The sequence below is a fragment of the Taudactylus pleione genome, unplaced genomic scaffold (assembly GCF_031769625.1).
Source record: "Taudactylus pleione unplaced genomic scaffold, aTauple2 ptg000520l, whole genome shotgun sequence".
Taxonomy (NCBI): domain Eukaryota; kingdom Metazoa; phylum Chordata; class Amphibia; order Anura; family Myobatrachidae; genus Taudactylus; species Taudactylus pleione.
The window spans coordinates 10,665,499-10,685,000 of record NW_028284922.1 but is presented as its reverse complement, the minus strand read 5'-3'; the positions used below and the strand labels follow the sequence as shown (position 1 = coordinate 10,685,000).

The 19,502-nt window shown below is 43.9% G+C and overlaps 1 protein-coding gene and 1 pseudogene across 16 annotated transcripts in view; one reads left to right on the top strand and one right to left on the bottom strand.

The window, feature by feature from the left end:
* The window catches only part of PROM1 (prominin 1), a 238,200-nt gene that overhangs the window by 27,734 nt on the left and 190,964 nt on the right, over positions 1 to 19,502 (bottom strand). For all 16 annotated transcript variants that reach the window (XR_015870062.1, XM_088450647.1, XM_088450645.1 and 13 more), the window contains 4 exons: positions 16,602 to 16,655; positions 15,512 to 15,592; positions 13,601 to 13,669; positions 10,069 to 10,161 (listed from right to left, as the gene is read on the bottom strand). Coding sequence is in view for 15 of the 16 variants with exons in the window: in XM_088450647.1 (XP_088306773.1) it covers positions 10,069 to 10,161; positions 13,601 to 13,669; positions 15,512 to 15,592; positions 16,602 to 16,655 (297 nt within the window). In the remaining variant the exon portion in view is untranslated. The remainder of the gene's footprint in view (positions 1 to 10,068; positions 10,162 to 13,600; positions 13,670 to 15,511; positions 15,593 to 16,601; positions 16,656 to 19,502) is intronic.
* On the top strand, positions 3,612 to 3,730 carry LOC148501361 (5S ribosomal RNA; annotated as a pseudogene).

Below are 19,502 nucleotides of genomic sequence, written 5' to 3'. Positions count from 1 at the left end.
GTCATATAGTCCTTAGTCTGCCCTGTTCCACTTGTCCACATGTCCGTGGTTAAGTGGACATTGGGTACTGCCGCATTTTTCAGGACACTGAGGACATTTTTTCTGACGTTTCTTTACAGTCTCGGTATCGCCTGCCTAGTGAAGTGGAATCTAGACGGGATTTGGAACCGGGGACACACTACCTCCATCAATTGTCTAAATCCCACTGCACTAATGGTGGATACCGGACGCACGTCTTAAACCAACATAGCAGTCAAGGCCTCAGTTATACGCTTTGCTTCAGGATGACTGCTTTCGTACTTCATCCTCCTCGCTAAGGACTGTTGGAGGGTCAATTGTTTAGTAAAAGTAGTGGTGTTCCTACTTCCTCTCTGGGATGATGAACGACGCCCAGCAGCAGCAACAGCGGCAGCAGTAGGCGTAGCAATGCAGGATCCTCCAGAGGAATCCCGGATAGGAGAGTCAGTCATGCCAGTGACATGGCCTGCAGGACTACTTCCGATCCTGACTAAGGAGGAAATTGACGAGGAGGGAGTTGACGGTGTGGTTTGCAGGCGCTTGGATACAACAGGACGACGGGATTTAGGTGTCCCTGCACTGCTTACGGTCTTAGCCAAAGTTTCTGAACTTGACAGTAACTTTTTATGAAAGCGCTGCAGGTGCCATATAAGGGAGGATGTTCCTAGGTGGTTAACGTCCCTACCCCTTCTTATTTCAACTTTACATATGGTACATATGGCAAGACAGTTGTCTGGATTTGGATAGAAATATTGCCAGACCAAAGAGGTGGAATGTTTGGTCTTCTGCCCAGGCATGACCGTGATGGGCTTTTTCATCCCACGGACAACAACTGTCTCCCCCGGAGCCTGATTTAAACAAACCACATCACCATCAGAATCCTCCTCGCCAACTTCCTCCTCAGCGCCAGCTACACCAGTATCCTCATCCTGTTGTACTTCAACAGTGACATCTTCAATTTGCATATCAGCAAGTGGACTGTGGGTGCTCCTTTCATCACTTGCAGGGGGCGTGTAAATGGTGGAAAGAGCCACCTCTTCCCGTCCAGTGCTGGGAAGGTCATTCATCGCAACCGCCACCACACTTGGACTTTCCTTGGGGATTTGTGATATCTTCTTAGAATGCACAGTTCTTCTCTGTGCTTTTGCCAGCTTAACTCGTTTGATTTTTTTAGCGGGAGGAGGGCTTCCATCGTCATGTGAAGCTAAACCACTAGTCATGAACATAGGGATAGAGCTTAGCCGTTCCTTGCCACTCCGTGTCGTAAATGGCATATTGGCAAGTTTACCTTTCTCCTCAGATGATTTAAATGTTTTTTTTAAGGTAATTTTCCTGAACTTTGTCATTGGGATTGTATGTGCCCTCTACTATGACATTGGGCATCGGCCTTGGCAGACGACGTTGATGGCATGTTATCATCTATGTCATGACTAGTGGCAGCAGCTTCAGCACTAGGAGGAAGTGGTTTTTGATCTTTCCCTATTTTATTTGTATCGGAGAAAGTTTGGTCCTCCTTTATGTTATATTGATATATACGTGCGGCTAAAGCGCACACAAACAGAACTAGTGCACTAGTGCTCTGCTCCTTTGTTGATGCACGTGCAGCTACAGTGCACACAATTCACAAAGACAGAAATAAAAGAAGAATTTTTTATTTTTTGTGGAGCGCACTTTGAGGGTTACACCACGCTTTAACAGACAGACGCACGCTTGTCGCTGCTGCTTTGAGGATGCACGTACAGTGCAGACAATTCTCAAACACAGAAGAAAATGTTTTATTTTTGTGGGAGTCCACTTTGGGGGTTACGCCACCCTTTAACAGACAGACGCACGCTTGTCGCTGCTGCTTTGAGGATGCAGGTGCAGCTACAGCCCACACAATTCACAAAGACAGAAAAAAAAAAAAGGAGAATTTTTTATTTTTTGTGGAGCGCACTTTGTGGGTTACAGCACCCTTTAACGGACAAGCCAGCCGGCCCTTTACTTATGGGACACAGGCGCATGCTTGGCGCTGCTCCTTTGTTGATGCACGTGCAGCCAAAGTGCACACAATTCACAAACACAGAAAATATATTTTTTTTATTTTGTTTGGGGTGCACTTTGGGGGTTACAGCACCCTTTAACAGTCAAGCCAGCCGGCCCTGTACTTATGACACAGGCGCACGCTTTGCGCTACTTTGTTGATGCACGTGCGGCTACTGCGCACACAATTCACAAACACAGAAAAAATATTTTTTTTGCACTTGGGGGGAGTACCCCTGATGGACAGAGCACCCCCTGGACAACACTACAGCACCCCTCTAGGACTGGGACACTGCACAGGACTTTGGAGTGGACAAAGCCCCTATGGTCAACTGACTGCACAACACAGTTCAGCCAGCTCCTATGGACTTTGGAGGAGTGGATACAGCCCCTATGGACAACAGCAGCACAGCACAACACAGCCAGCCCCTATGGACTTTGGAGGAGTGGATACAGCCCCTATGGACAACAGCAGCACAGCACAACACAGCCAGTCCCTATGGACTTTTGAGGAGTGAGGTGAATGTGTGAGGTGAACAAGCCCCCTGACTGGGCGAAACGCGCGTCCTCTTTTTCCTTGGATATCCGACTTATGCAGTGATCGGACTCCAAGTAGCCTTACCCTGGGATCGTATGTATGCCTGTAACTGACCTCTGCGTCACTACAGACATCTTTATAATGGATTATATGTGAGCCTGTAACTAACCTTTCTGTCATTACAGACACTTTTTGCATGAGCAACACGTAGAGCTTTTATTGTGATTACATTGTTTCCTTGTCGATTTATTTAGGGGGATTATTTTTCCAATCCTAGATTGGCATATATCTTGCCATCTATTTATAGTGCAATACACTTGCCATCTATTTATAGTGCAATACACTTGCCATCTATTTACAATACTGGCACATTTAAACTGTTTTCCTTTATTATCTTCACTCACCCAATGAGCTGGGTGGGGTTAGAGTAAGACTTTAATGTGTAAGATTCTAGCAACGCTGATTACCACATAAATCGATTATTTGTATGATTGTTAGAATTTATTTTGATGTGTCTATTACTTATCAACAAGAACAGCACATACTCTGCTGTCTACTTACACTGAGTTGTCAAGTGTGTGGAAAGATCAGCATAACATTGGCAGCTTACTTTATCTATTTAATGAACCTTGTGGGGTCAGAGACCTATGTCAATATGCATCACTGTATGTAGGCTGCCATATAAATCATTGATTATCATAGCTGTTAGAATGCATTATCAGTAATTGCCTATCAACAGGATTGAATTGAATCACCTACTATATAGATCGTCATAAGTGCATAACAGCTAATTAGATAATTTTGTCTGACTGCTCTATGAATACAATAATCAGTCAGATAATTATACTTGACTGTTTTACGACATATGTTTAAACATGTGATCATTTGTATGAATACAATTAAAGTACGCTCATGCAATACTTTCGTTGATACTGTGCATTATTTAACAAAGTGGACTTCTCTGATGAGGTAGTCCTACATACACTCTTACGCTGTGTGTACCAGGGCATTCACACTCCCCAGTTGGGTAATTATCTACAATCATACCATACTGGATACGCCCAATCTTGTCCGATCTTGGAAGCTATACAGTTATGGGCCTGGTTAGTAACTGGATGGGAGACCACTTGGGAATACCAGGTGCTGTAGGTTATTAATACTGGAGGTGGATTGGGACGGTTTGGTAACTCAGGAGAGTGATAACTCAGTACCATTATTATGATCTACATATATCCAGATATTAGGATATTGGTATCACTATTATTATTCTATCTACGACCAGGGTATTTACCTATCCACATGTACATATGAACACATGTGGGGATTTTATTCAATATATAATATTTTCGCCCTAACTGATCACTTTCATATTTTGTCTGAAGGGATATTTATTTATAAATTTTAATACAACTTTGATTAAAAGTTGATTTTTAATGATAGGAATTTTGTTGGATTATCCATTGTTAATGCGTTCAAATTACCTACCTCTCTCCTATTTGCAGCTTATATATGGTTGTGCAACATTTGTGCTATGTAGGGTGTATTTGTTATCATCCTTAATAATTAACTAGCCAATATTATTTAAAGTGGACATTTGTCATTAAGAGTGCCCAAGCGACTAGCCCTTTCTTTCCCTCTTTTCCTTTTTACTTATGTAATACTGGGCTGTGGGAGCACCACCAACAAAAATTATTGATACAGTTATATCTAAAAATATCTAACGGTTGGTTTCTACTAATAATTATTATTATTATCCTTACTTTGAGTTCTGTGCAGAATTTTCTCTTTTTTCTTGTACCACTTTTTAAACTTTGCAAATGTAATAGAGTCCAAAAACAAAGTAACAGAGCGAACTTGCATGTTTTTTTAGACTTAAAAAACTCACGATTTAAAATCTCATTCAGATGTTTTCCCATTTTGAAGATAAAGCTCAACCAATGTGAGAGTTTACTGCTAAACTCTCACATTTTCTAAACTCTCACCCTATTACATTAGGCCCTATATGACTGTGACAGCCCACTGGGTAGATGTATCACCTTACGCAGCAACAACAGCAGCGTCACCAGTAGCAGCATCTCAGAAACGCCAGCTCGTTCCAAGGCAGACTATGCTGTGTATCACCGGTTTCAGTAAGAGGCACACCGCCGACAACCTCTTAGAGAAACTGAGGGAAATCATCGCCCAGTGGCTTACCCCACTTAGACTCTCCTGGGGATTTGTGATATCTGACAACGCCACCAATATTGTGCGGGCATTACATCTGGGCACATTCCAGCATGTCCCATGTTTTGCTCACACAATAAACTTGGTGGTGCAGAATTTTCTGAAAAGCGACAGGGGCGTGCAGGAGACGCTTTGGGTGGCCCGAAAAATTTCTGGCCACTTTCGCCATTCAGCGACTGCGTGCTGAAGACTGGAGCGCCAGCAAACACTCTTGAACCTGCCCCGCCATCACCTGAAGCGAGAGGTTGTGACGCGGTGGAACTCAACCCTCTATATGCTTCAGAGGATGGAGGAGCAGCAAAAGGCCATTCAAGCCTATACATCCACCTATGACATAGGCAAAGGAGGGGGTATGCACCTGACTCAAGCGCAGTGGAGAATGATTTCCGTGTTGTGCAAGGTTCTCCAGCCCTTCGAACTTGCCACAGGTGAAGTCAGTTCAGACACTGCCAGCTTGAGTCAGGTCATTCCCCTCATCAGGCTTTTGCAGAAGCAGCTGGAGAAAGTGAAGGAGGAGCTAAGATGGAGCAATTCCGCTCGGCATGTGGGACTTGTGGATGAAGCCCTTCATTCGCTTTGCCAGGATTCCAGGATGGTCAATCTGTTGAAATCAGACCACTACATTTTGGCCACCGTGCTCGATCCTAGGTTTAAAGCCTATGTGGTGTCTCTCTTTCCGGCCGACACAAGCCTGCAGAGGTGCAAAGACCTGCTGGTGAAAACACTGTCAGCTGAAGCGGAATGTGACACGTCAACAGCTCCTTCTTCATTTTCTCCCGCAACTGGGGCTGCTAGGAAAAAACTTAGGTATCCTAAGCAGCCCTCTGGCGGTGATGCAGGGCAGGCAGGACCAAGTGTGGACATCTGGTCCAGACTGAAGGACCTGGCAACAATTTCTGACATGTCTACTGTCACTGCATATGATACTGTCACCATTGACAGAATGGTGGAGGATTACATCGGTGACAACATCCAAGTAGGCATGTCAGACAGTCCATACCTGTACTGGCAGGAAAAAGAGGCAATTTGGAGGCCCCTGTACAAACTGGCTCTATTTTACCTGAGTTGCCCCCTCCTCCAGTGTGTACCCTGAAAGAGTGTTTAGTGCAGCCGGGAACCTTGTCAGCGAAAAGCGTAGGAGGTTGCTTCCACAAAATGTGGAGAAGATGATGTTCATGAAAATTAATTACCAACTCTTCCAGGGAGACCAGCCTCCAGAACGTACAGAGGGACCTGTGGTGGTGGATTCCAGCGGGGACGAGTTAATAGTCTGTGAGGATGAGGATGTACACAACACTGAAGAGGGTGAGGAATCGGTGGATGAGGAGGATGAGGACGACATCTTGCCTCCGTAGAGCCAGTTTGTGCAGGGACAGATTAATTGCCAGCTTGTTTTGTGGGGGCCCAAACAAACTAATCATTTCAGCCACAGTCGTGTGGCAGACCCTGGCGCTGAAATGATTGGTTTGTTAAAGTGTGCATGTCCTGTTTATACAACATAAGGGTAGGTGGGAGGGCCCAAGGACAATTCCATCTTGCACCTCTTTTTGTCTTTGCATTATGTACTGTTTGGGGCCTAGTTTTTCAAACTGCCATCCTGTCTGCCACTGCAGTGCCACTCCTAGATGGGCCACGTGTTTGTGCCGCCCACTCGTGTCGCTTAGCATAGCCTTTTGGACATAAAAACACTATTGTGAGGTGTTCAGAATTGACTGGAAATGAATGGAAATTAAGGTTATTGAGGTTAATAATAGCATAGAAGCAGAAAAATCAACACATTCTGTGATTTTAGCTGTTTTTATTCTTTTTTAAAAAAAAATACAGATCCAAAACACAAAACCCAGAACCCAAAACACGGAAGGGTGGTTTTGTCAAAACCAATCCAGATCCAAAACACGAAGAAAGATCCAGATCCAAAACACGAAAAGTGGCCAATGCACACCCCTAATTATATATATATATATATATACACACACACATATCCACACACACACACAGTGTATATATATATATATATATATATATATATATATATTGCACACACACATTAGGGATGAGCGGGTTCGGATTTCTGAAATCCAAACCCCCCGAGCCCCCACGATCCGAGTTGTATCCGAGTCAGGCTTGACTTTTCCCGCCTGCCTCGGAACTGAAATCGAGGCAAAACGTCATCATCCCGCCTTCTGGATCTCGCGGGTTTTGGATTCTATAAAAGGTCACCGCGTCAGCGCCGTTTCTCTCTCCAGCTGTGGACAGTGAAGAGGGAGGGTGGGAGCTAGGGCTGGCTGGGCTGTGTTGTGCTGCTGTGGTCCATAGGGGCTATAACCACTCAGTCCATAGGGGCTGACTGGGCTGTGTTGTGCTGCTGTTGTCCATAGGGGCTGGCTGGGATGTGTTGTGCTGCTGTGATAGGGGCTGGCTGGGCTGTGTTGGCAGTCAGTTGTCCATAGGGGCTGTGTCCACTCCAAAGTCTATAGGGGCTGGCTGGACTGTGTTGTGCAGTGTCCCATAAAGGCTGTAGTCCTAGAGGGGTGCTGTAGTGTTGTCCAGGGGGTGATCTGTGCATCAGGGGTACTCCCCCAAAGTGCACTCCAAAAAAAAAATTTTTTTTTTCTGTGTTTGTGAATTGTGTGCGCAGTAGCCGCACATGCATCAACAAAGTAACGCCAAGCGTGCGCCTGTGTCATAAGTAAAGGGCCGGCTGCCTTGACCGTTAAAGGGTGCTGTAACCCCCAAAGTGCACTCCAAACAAAATAAATAATAATTTTCTGTGTTTGTGAATTGTTTGCGCAGTAGCTGCACGTGCATCAACAAAGTAACGCCAAGCGTGCGCCTGTGTCATAAGTAAAGGGCCAGCTGGCTCGTCTGTTAAAGGGTGGTGTAACCGCCAAAGTGCACTCCAAACAAAAAAAAATATATTTTCTGTGTTTGTGAATTGTGTGCACTGTGGCTGCACGTGCATCAACATAGGAGCAGCACCAAGCGTGCGCCTGTGTCCCATAAGTCTGTTAAAGGGTAGTGTAACCCCCAAAGTGCACTCCACAAAAAATAAACAATTCTTTTTCTGTGTTTGTGTGCGAAATGTATGCGCAGTAGCCGCATGTGCATCAACACAGCAGCAGCGCCAAGCGTGCGCCTATGTCATAAGTTAAGGGCCTGTTTGGACATCTGGTCCGGACTGAAGGACGTGCCAACAATGTCAATTTCTGACATGCCCACTGTCACTGTATATGATACTGTCACCACTGACAGAATGGTGGAGGAATTATTTTCTGTTCTTGTGAATTGTGTGCACTGTGGCTGCACGTGCATCAACAAAGGAGCAGCGCCAAGCGTGCGCCTGTGTCATAAGTAAAGGCCGGATGGCTTGTCCGTTAAAGGGTGCTGTAACCCCCAAAGTGCACTCAAAAAATTCTTTTTTTTTCTGTCTTTGTGAATTGTGTGGGCTGTAGCCGCACCTGCATTCTCAAAGCAGCAGCGACAAGCGTGTGTCTGTCTGTTAAAGGGTGGTGTAACCCCCAAAGTGTGCTCAAACCAAAATAAAATAATCTTCTTTTTTTCTGTGTTTGTGTGTGAAATGTATGCGCAGTAGCGTGTGTTTGTCTGTTAAAGGGTGGTGTAACCCTCAAAGTGCACTCCACAAAAAATAAAAAATTCTTTTTTTTCTGTCTTTGTGAATTGTGTGGTCTGTAGCCGCACCTGCATCCTCAAAGCAGCAGCGCCAAGTGTGCGTCTGACTGTTAAAGGGTGGCGTAACCCGCAAAGTGCACTCCAACAAAAATAAAACATTTTCTTCTGTTTGTGAATTGTGTGCACTGTACATGCATCAACAAAGGAGCAGCGCCAAGTGTGCGCCTGTGTCCCATAAGTCTGTTAAAGGGTAGTGTAACCCCCAAAGTGCACTCCACAAAAAATAAGCAATTCTTTTTTTTCTGTGTTTGTGTGCGAAATGTATGCGCAGTAGCCGCACGTGCATCAACACAGCAGCAGCGCCAAGCGTGCGCCTGTGTCATAAATCAAGGGCCGGTTTGGACATCTGGCCCGGACTGAAGGACGTGCCAACAATTTCTGGCAAGTCTACTGTCACTGCATATGATACTGTCACCATTGACAGAATGGTGGAGGATTACATCGGTAACAGCATCCAAGTAGGCATGTCAGACAGTCCGTACCTGTACTGGCAGGAAAAAGAGGCAATTTGGAGGCCCCTGTACAAACTGGCTCTATTTTACCTGAGTTGCCCCCCCTCCAGTGTGTACTCGAAAGAGTGTTTAGTGCAGCCGGTAACCTTGTCAGCGAAAGGCGTAGGAGGTTGCTTCCACAAAATGTGGAGAAGATGATGTTCATAAAAATGAATTATCAACTCTTCCAGGGAGACCAGCCTCCAGAACGTACAGAGGGACCTACGGTGGTGGATTCCAGCGGGGTTGAATTAATACTCTGTGAGGATGAGGATGTACACAACAATGAAGAGGGTGAGGAATCAGTGGATGAGGAGGATAAGGACGACATCTTGCCTCCGTAGAGCCAGTTTGTGCAGGGACAGATTAATTGCCAGCTTGTTTTGTGGGGGCCCAAATGAACCAATCATTTCAGCCAGTGTCGTGTGGCAGACCTTGGCGCTGAAATGATTGGTTTGCTAAAGTGTGCATGTCCTGTTTATACAACATAAGGGTGGGTGGGAGGGCCCAAGGACAATTCCATCTTGCACCTCTTTTTTGTCTTTGCATTATGTACTGTTTGGGGCCTAGTTTTTCAAACTGCCATCCTGTCTGCCACTGCAGTGTCACTCCTAGATGGGCCACGTGTTTGTGCCGCCCACTCGTATCTCTTAGCATAGTCATACAGCTACCTCGGTGCAACCCTTTGGACATAAAAACACTATTGTTAGGTGTGAGGTGTTCAGAATAGACTGGAAATGAGTGGAAATTAAGGTTATTGAGGTTAATAATAGCATTGGAGCAGGAAAAACCACATATTCAGTGATTTTAGCGGTTTTTATGCTTTTTTTTTTTTAAAGAAGGACAGATCCAAAAATACAAAACCCAGAACCCAAAACACGGAAGGGTGGTTTTGGCAAAACCAATCCAGATCCAAAACACGAAGAAAGATCCAGATCTAAAACCAAAACACGATAAGTGGCCGGTGCACACCCCTAACACACACACACACACACACTTGTAATTCAGAGTTATTGACTCATTAACAATATTTAACAGAGCGACTGAATAGCTGAAAACTGTTGAGGAAAACCGATAATTTCTTACCACTGAATCTATTACGTAGCTGCATAAAAACACGTCTACGGCGGTATCTACAACATTTGCGATTGGTTTGCATCCCGCAACGTCTAAGGCTATCTGAAAAGACAGAGATTAGACAAACAGGTTATGGTAGCTTAGTGTGGATAATGACTGAGAACATTATATTTCAGATCCTTCTGTGACTGGTACCCTCCACTATGCTCTAAAGCTATTACACATGGAAATTAGAGAACCCAGCTAGGGCATATTAATTCAAATGCAACACAATTAGATGTGTACACATTTCCAAATATTGTGTTGATCTTGGTATCTCTTGGGGGTGGAGTGATGATGATGACTATCAGGAGCCTGATTTCAGACTGGCTGCTTGCATACTGACCCCTCCAGCTAATGGTACAGTACTTAAGTCATTAGCGTTATACACTTCAATGTATGAAGTGTACAACGCTAATGATAAATACTGTGTTCAAATAGGATAGATCCAAAGAGGGAGAAGGGCCAAAGATGTGGAATGCAGAGGCTAAATAGATATGGGGAGAGGTGGTAGGCTATGCAGAAAACCAGCAACAAGTTTTATCGAGTGTACATACTTATAGGACTGTGTCAGCCTGCCCTCCGGCACTGGCCACCTGCATCTCCCCGGGAGTTCCCGGAGGGCATTATAGCAAAGTTATAAAGTATGTGTTTGGCTCTGTCACACTGAATTTTTTTAAAACATATTTTTTAAATTAATAAATACATTTTACCTGTTTAAACTTAGCACCATGCAATGTCCAGTATTGCATTGTTTCTACTATTCTATTCCCTCTAATGAGAAATATTATTTTACATGTGGAAACGTGTAGGTTTATGATTCACTGGGACAACAGCCCGGTGTGTCAGAGTGACAATAAATGTGCATCAGGGCTATGAGACAGAGTTTCTATGTGTGCCGGATACACCCTGAGTGTATTTTCTTTCAAACTTGTCATTTTTATTCAAGAGAAAAAAAGTTTTTGTACTTCACAAACAACCAGAACTTGAACTGTAAAACAACACATTTTAAATTAGATTCACATCCAAATTTGGTCATTTTGTTTTCCCTGCAAGGGATTTGGCAACATGAATGTGTAGGGCTCATAGGGGCTGATGGAGAGCTGACCCTATGCCCGGAGATTATTCAGGGCCTGATTCAGAGACGTACGTTAATTCGATCGCAACTGAGTATTCGAACGCAACGCAGTTGTGAAAATATGCAAATGTCAGTAAAGATCACCGAAGCAGTAAGACGCCCACTGCTGCCTTCTCACCTACGCATACCTACGTAAACCTCGGTAACATCGAAGTACATCAGCGGCCATCTTACCCTTGCAGAAGGTCTAACCTGCCGCAGCCATGGGAGATCTTCTGACACGCAGAGCTGCGTGTGCAATCACAGTGGCTAATTTATGCACGTCCATGTAACAGCGTTTAAGCGGACCGGCGCACCTGCGTTTTTGTGACCACTCCCCATTACCACCCCCAAACGCTGGCAGTCTGTCACTCACTTGGTGATGGATTCCTCTGTGCGTGTGTGATTCAATGCGATCGCAGAACGGTGCATACGCATTCGCAATGGCAAACAATTGTTTGATCTGCGAGAAAATTGCATTAGCGTCCGTCTCTGAATCAGGCCCTCAGTGGGCATGTTGGTAATGTTCTGCCAGTGCAGGCTATGCAGACCTGGGGACAAGCTGAAATCCGCTGTTTTGAAAGTATATCTTATGCACCTCGTATAGGGGAGGTGCAAGTGCTCCGTTTATTTATAAGGTGTCACAAAGGTTATGCAGCACTGTACAGGGTAAACATGAAAACATTTCACAATGACAAAGTATCAGAGTATCAGGACAACATACAGTACTGGGCAAAAATTTTAAGCAGGTATGGAAAAAATGTTGGAAAGTAAGAATGCTTTCAAAAATAGAAGTGTTAAAAATAAACTATTATCAATTAACAAAATGCAAAGTGAATGAACGGAAGAGAAATCTAAATCAAATCAATATTTGGTGTGACCACCCTTCGCCTTCAAAACAGCATCAATTCTTCTAGGTACACTTGCACACAGCTTTTGAAGGAACTCGACAGGGAGGTTGTTCCAAATATCTTGGAGAACTAACCACAGATCTTCTGTGGATGTAGGCTTCCTCAAATCCTTCTGTCTCCTCATGTAATCCCAAACAGACTTGATGATGTTGAGATAAGGGCTCTGTAGGGGCCATACTGTATCATCACTTTCAGGACTCCTTGTTCTTCTTTATGCTGAAGATAGTTCTTAAGACATTGGCTGTATGTTTGGGGTTGTTGTCCTACTGCTGAATAAATTTGGAGCCAATCAGACGTCTCCCTGATGGTATTGCATGATGGATAAGTACCTGCCTGTATTTCTCAGCATTGAGGGCACCATTAAAATCCTGACCAAATCTCTAACTCCATTTGCTGAAATGCAGACCCAAACTTGCAAGGAAGCTCCACCATCCTTCACTGTTAACTGCACACACTCATTATTGTTCCGCTCTCCAGCCCTTTGGCGAACAAACCGCCTTCTATTACAGCCAAATATTTAAAATGTTGACTCATCAGTCCAGAGCACCTGCTGCCATTTTTATGCACCCCAGTTCCTATGTTTTTGGCAACATTTGAGTACCTGGGTCTCACTGGTTTCTGCCAGGTCTGAGCTGATGGCACTGCTGGACATCTTCCGATTTCAAAGGGAAGTAAGCATAATGTGTGTTTCATCTGATGTACTAAGTTTCCTTGGCCGACCACTGCGTCTACGGTCCTAAATGATGCCCGTTTCTTTGTGCTTCTTCAAAAGAGCTTGAACAGCACATCTTGAAGCCCCAGTCTGCTTTGAAATCTTTGCCTGGGAGAGACCCTGCTGATGCAGTATAACTACTTTGTGTCTTGTTGCTGTGCTCAGTCTTGTCATGCTGTATGGCCTGTGACATGAACTGTGTTCCACAACCTCACCTTTGTAGCAGTGTTTGGCTGTTCTTCACCCAGTTCTAAGCCTCCTACACAGATGTTTCTGTTTCAGTTAAGGACTGTGTTTCACCTACATATGAAAATGCTGCTTATCACCTGTTTGGTATGATTGGTGTTTTCACACCCTTTTCACATTATTTTAGTTTCACCTAAACTTACTAAAGGGCAATTGTAGTAGAATTCGTAAAATTCTACTCCAAGCTCCAATTATCACATATTTTTAGTAAGCAGATCAAATTTCCCATAATTGTAATGGAAAATGTGATATGCCTGAGATTTACTAAAAATATAATGTGAAAAAATTCCGGGGGAAGCCCTGTGATAATAACACCACCTGGTGATGGTGTTATCCATGGTTTTCCCCGATTCCCCTACTCTTGCTCTCCTCTAACAGGTCGTTTTTTTCCCCCCAGGCACATATTAATGCTGCTTTTATGGTGCAAGATTGGTCCAGCTCTACATGATCCCCACATTGTGTAGTATACAAACTAATGATTAACATCTATACATTATAAATAGGTCATTTACTTACGGAGTTTTTCACCCATTGAACGTACTGAACAAAGTAGCCAATCACAGTCTCCATAAATTTTTTAGATTCCTAAAATAAGAGATATCTATGTTAAATGATTAAGGGGCATATTTATTAACATTATTTTTACTAAAATAATGTGAAAGCGGGTGTTTTCACACCCTTTTCACAAGGACAATTGGAGTAATTATTGTGAAAATATACTCCAATCCTTCAATTCACATATTTTTTAGTAAGCAGATCGCATTGCCCATACCTGTAATGGGAAATGTGATCTGCCCAGATTTACTAAAAATATTGTGAAAAAATACCGGGGGAAGCCCTGTGATTATAATGCCACCTAGAGATTGCGTTATTGGGGCTTTCCCCCAGTTCCCCAACCCCTGCTCTGCTCTGACAGGATGACCAGATCTGGGAGCTGTCTCCTGTGATCAGTTTTGGGGTGTAAATAGACCACGAGCTGATTACTGTAAAAAAAACATAAAAAAAAAACAAAAAACTTACCTGCATTCCCAGACCGGTGATCGGGGCTCTGGTGAGGTCCTGTGGGGCTCCGGTCAACTGGTCTCCGGGCTCCTGCACTGTGACACCGGTCAGCTGCAGCTTAGAGCAGGGGTCACAATGCAGGAGCTGGGCGACCAGCTGACTGGAGCCCCAGAGAGAGGACCTCACCCAAGCACCGACCACTGAGGTAAGTGTAAACTGAGTGGGGGGGAAGGGGTCGCTCGCGGCGCAGGGGTAGCGGTAGCCGGCAGTGGCGCATGCACAGATACATTTTCCCTGTATTTTTCCGAAAAATACAGAGAGAAGTGTGTGGACAGGATTCGCAGGGACAGAGCTTTATTGAAAGCATTGTCCCTGAATGCGAGTGTTAGTACATCCATGTGATATTTTCTAAATTTGCAATGCGAATTTAGTAAAAAATATTTAAAATGCGGACTGTGGTAAATAGGGGCCTAAACGAGGATCAGCTTCAAGGTTCAGTGCTTGAAAACAAGCAAGTAATGAGGGGGAACTAGCAGCTCAATGCTCGCCAGGTAAGTAGACAATGTGCAAGGGAAATCAACACCCATTGGTCTTAAATAGAGAGAATTAACAGTACCTCATATAATCCAACATTTGGGATTTTATTAATCCATTGGATTAAATGGTCTACTGCTGATTTTTTATATGAAAAACAGAGTGCCTCTTATCCTTGTATAGAGATAGCATGTCCAGGCCCACCAAGAGCCGCGGCGGGCCCAGGTACCAGGGAGCGTGGCCTAATCGCGGGCCGCGTGGCCATGCCCCCTTCCCGAAAAAAAGAAGCTTTGCAGCTCCGCAAAGGGGGGGCGCTCTGAGCCCCCTCAGCCCTGCTCTAAGCTGGGGGGCGCGATCAGTGTGATCGCTCCCCCCCACAGGCATAGGAGACTGCTGTGACACTGCAGCTCAGCACATACTGTGTGCTGGGCTGCTGTGAGGGGAGGGGGCTGGGAGCGGCGCTGGACCTGGGCCCCCGCCGTGCCCCTCAGGAAGCCCGGGCAATCTGTACCCTCCCCCCCCCTCTCGGTGCCCCTGAGCATGTCTGACAATCTGTATAAAACATTGTATGTGCAAATGTGGCATGTCTGTGGTGGGCTCAGTTAAGACCACGCCTTTTGTATGACCCATTTTCCTTTTGGAATAAATTACATTCCAAATGAATCACTGAACCTGATAGGGACATGAGACATTTTAGCTACATGTATGAATCATAAGGTGAAAATGAACACTTTCACATGCAATTGTAGAAATTACGTTTTTGGGCCTTCCATCAAGAAGATAAAGAAGCAGATATTACAGATATCTCCTTCTTACCTTTCTCTCCCGGAATGGCCCGCTGTCCACTGAGAATTAAGGAATACCCAGCACTCTAATTAAAGATGATCTTACCTGCTTCATGACTGAGGACGCGTTGTTATTGATTAACATTTGAGCTGCATCAATAGAGGAGATCACATCCAGGACCTTTCCCTGGAATGAAAAATAGATTTACACTTCAGCTATAACTATATATGTCTAGATTGATGTGCAATTCAAGGTTATTGTTATAGAGTCATTTCTGTAGCTTCTGCTGTTAAATGAGAATTATTGAATGAAAAGAAAATTAACCAAATCCCTATGATTGAGCTGTTTTCTATAATTATGGAACATGTCGCTTCCATGTCAGACATCAATGTGTGTAATGAATATTTCACGGGAACTATGTATATATGTAAAGGTTATACAATTTTATTTTTTATAGCAACAACATTATCATTGTTACTACAGTAAATTTGTTTTTGTCTGTCCTTGAGAGCAGCTATACTCCAGGGCTGGTCATATTGTTACAGAAACGGGGTGGAAGGATTCCTGTTCTGGTCTAGATGTAGCAGAAGAAATATTTAAACTGGAATAACAATGAAATTATTATATTTATAATTTTGTATTTTATGGATGTACACCTAATGCTGGATACGCACTTAAATGACGGATCGGTCAGCAAACTGATTCGCCATCTGAGTGACCGGTTTGTAAGCTATACACACTTACCAATTGACCGCTCAGTATGTCTGGGCTGACATCACAACTGGCCAGGCATTTAAATTTGTTTCAGCAGTCCCTACAGCCAGTGTACAAGATATATCGGCATCAGCTGTGCTGTAGGGCCGTTCACAGACATATTGGGAGTACACACCCGCCGTTCCACTACCTATATATTGTTCGTTCATCAGTCGAACGAACAAATAATATTTCGACAAGTGTGTACCCAGATTAAGTGGGTCCACAGCAAATCACATGCTGCCAACTGCTGCACTGAACTCTCCCAAACAAATGCTGTCAAATCCTGCGGTCAACATTTATTTTTTGGGAGGTCAGCAGGGTGCCCGTACACACAGCCAGACGTACCAATATATATTAAGATATATTGGCATTGGCTGTGTTGCAGGGCTGTGTCCACGTCTAAATGCTAGATATCAATAGAGATAAACTACTCACGTACCTCAATGTCAAACAATGTCCTCTGGAGCAATTTGATGCTCTGATTTAAAAGACCCTGGAAAACAAGTTTTACAATTAACAATGTGACCAGATTTTGTTGGCCCCATATTGAGGTTTGTGCAGATAGAATAATGATGGTAGAAACACTCACTTATAAAATAAATACAAAAGTAACATGCAGATAACTAACATACAGTACAGGGTGGGATGCCTCAACACTAAAATGTCGTTTTCGGAGGTATGATTGCAATCACCTTATGCACCAAACTCCGGAAAGCAAAACTTTTTGAGCTTGTTCCCATTAGGCAACGCTATCGTCAATGCAAAGGGAGTATAGAAATACTTTGCCAGTTTGCTTAGCGAAACATAAGCAAAATATTTATTCTCATTGGCAGAAAAGAGGCGGCATGCATCTGTGTGCATGTAGATTTGCGCGAATATGATTGCTACACTCACTTGCCCTGAAGAAAACCAGCCCTGGGAGGGAAGGGGCGGTCTACTGTAGGGTGAGTACAGTACGGTTCTATTCACATAATTAGAAACAGATTCAGACCAGCACAAAGACACATATACATACAGTACTCCTGCCAATAGCTGTATAATTTGTGGGTGGCCGAGGGCAGGTACATTCGTAGCTGATAATAATGATACTTGTAGCTAGCATTAGCTAGCCACTTCTGCTTGGCTGATTTATGTCTGAAGCGGATAGGTGCTTATGCATAGATTATGTTTATGTGTGCATGTTTTAGCATTTTTTCCCCTACACGAGATGGAGAGTTGTACCTGCTGTATTAGAGAGGAATTAAGTTTAGTTTAAACTAGAGATTTGGCTCGGATTTTACCAACAAGTTTGGATCCCAGATTGAGGCAAATGTCATCTGTCACTGACATCTCGATACAGATGACATTTGTCATCTGTATCTACCCACCAAGGTCTGAACTTTGTGGGAAGATCTGACCCAAAACCTAACCGCTCCTCTCTAGTTTAAACCTAAGGTCGAAAGTGTATTTCGCAAGCAAAAAAAACGAATGGTTAAAAACATATGTGTAAGTTTATACGGCCCATACTTCATCAGTGGCTCAGTCAAACGCGTTAAGGCTTATGCCATATTGTGGACTCTCTCCTTTTTTGACTTGCCGTCCTTGGTGGGAAGATCTGAGCCAAAATCTAACCGCTCCTCTCTAGTTTAAACCTAAGGTCGAAAGTGTATTTCGCAAGCAAAAAAACAAATGGTTAAAAACATAGGTGTAAGTTTATACGGCCCATACTTCATCAGTGGCTCAGTCAAACGCGTTAAGGCTTATGCCATATTGTGGACTCTCTCCTTCTTTGACTTGCCGTCCTGCGATATAGGCTAATTTACTGTGCACCCACAGCTTTTGGTCTCTGCTGCCCTTGCCTGCTCCTGATCGGGCTCAGTTCCCTGCATGGAGTTACCATCACATGGGAACACTTGCCAAGGTACGACCCACAGTTCACCCTACACTGTTGGATACATTCCTGGAGCCCTTGCACCTAGCTGCACCATGCAGGGCAATCCACTACTGGAATAGGTAATACTAATCATATTTTCTTCTAAAGGAAATTATTTATTTTTAGGGTCTAATTGTATATACCAGTCATATACCGAGATTAAATGGACACAATTGCTACAGAAGAATAACACTAGATGGGATGCAGGCAGAATGCAGACGCTGGTATCCTGAGACTTATCTGAATACCGTCGCCGGCATCCTGACCGCCGGAATCCCGAAGATAAACACTGGGGTTATGGGGAGGGTTAGGGTAAGGACTAGGCACTAGGGGGAGGGTTAAGCTGCGGATTACTAGATCACATGGATTGATATTGCTGTTATCATTCTTTGATGATTTTATTCATGTTGTATTGTAGGTTCAACATTAAATATTTTTATCACACTTTCACACAGTATCTGTATATTACTTTCTACAATATATTGCTGGCACATTTAGGGGATTAACAACTAATATATCCGGTTGAACCTCAACTGTGTTGTCTTATGTGATTCCTTTCTAGTTGACGTATTCATGATCAGAACACAGAGTCTATGCTACTGGTGCAGAGCTGTATGAATCTTGCAATGCATATGCCTCAGCATACATTATGGGTGTACATATGTTATTTTTGCAGGTGGCTTGTTTGAACGTCCATTATGCTTCCACGTCAGTATGAGACCCATATACAGTGCATCCGGAAAGTATTCACAACACTTCACTTTTTCCAAATTTTGTTATGTTACAGCCTTATTCCAAAATTAAATAAATTCATTTTTGGCCTCAAAATTCTACACACAATACCCCATAACGACAATGTGTAAAAAGTTTTTTGAGATTTTTGCAAATTTAATAAACAAAAAAAAAAACACTAAGAAATCATATGTTTATGATGGCCTCTGCCATGATACATCATGGCCTTTGCCATGAAGCTCAAAATTGCGCTCAGGTGCATCCTGTTTCCACTTATCATCCTTGAGATGTTCCTACAGCTTAATTGGAGTCCACCTGTGGTAAATTCAGTTGATTGGACATGATTTTGAAAGGCATACACCTGTCTATATAAGGTCCCACACTTGACTGTGCATGCCAGAGCACAAACCAAGCATGAAGTCCAAGGAATTGTCTGTAGACCTCCGAGACAGGATTATCACGAGGCACAGATCTGAGGAAGGGTACAGAAAAATATCTGCTGCTTTGAAGGTCCCAATGAGCACAGTGGCCTCCATCATCTGTAAATGGAAGATGTTCGGAACCACCACGACTCTTCCTAGAATTGGCCTGCCGTCTAAACTGAGCGATCAGGGGAGAGGTGCCCTAGTCAGGGAGGTGACCAAGAACCCGATGGTCACTCTGTCAGAGCTACGGCATTCCTTTGTGGAGAGAGGA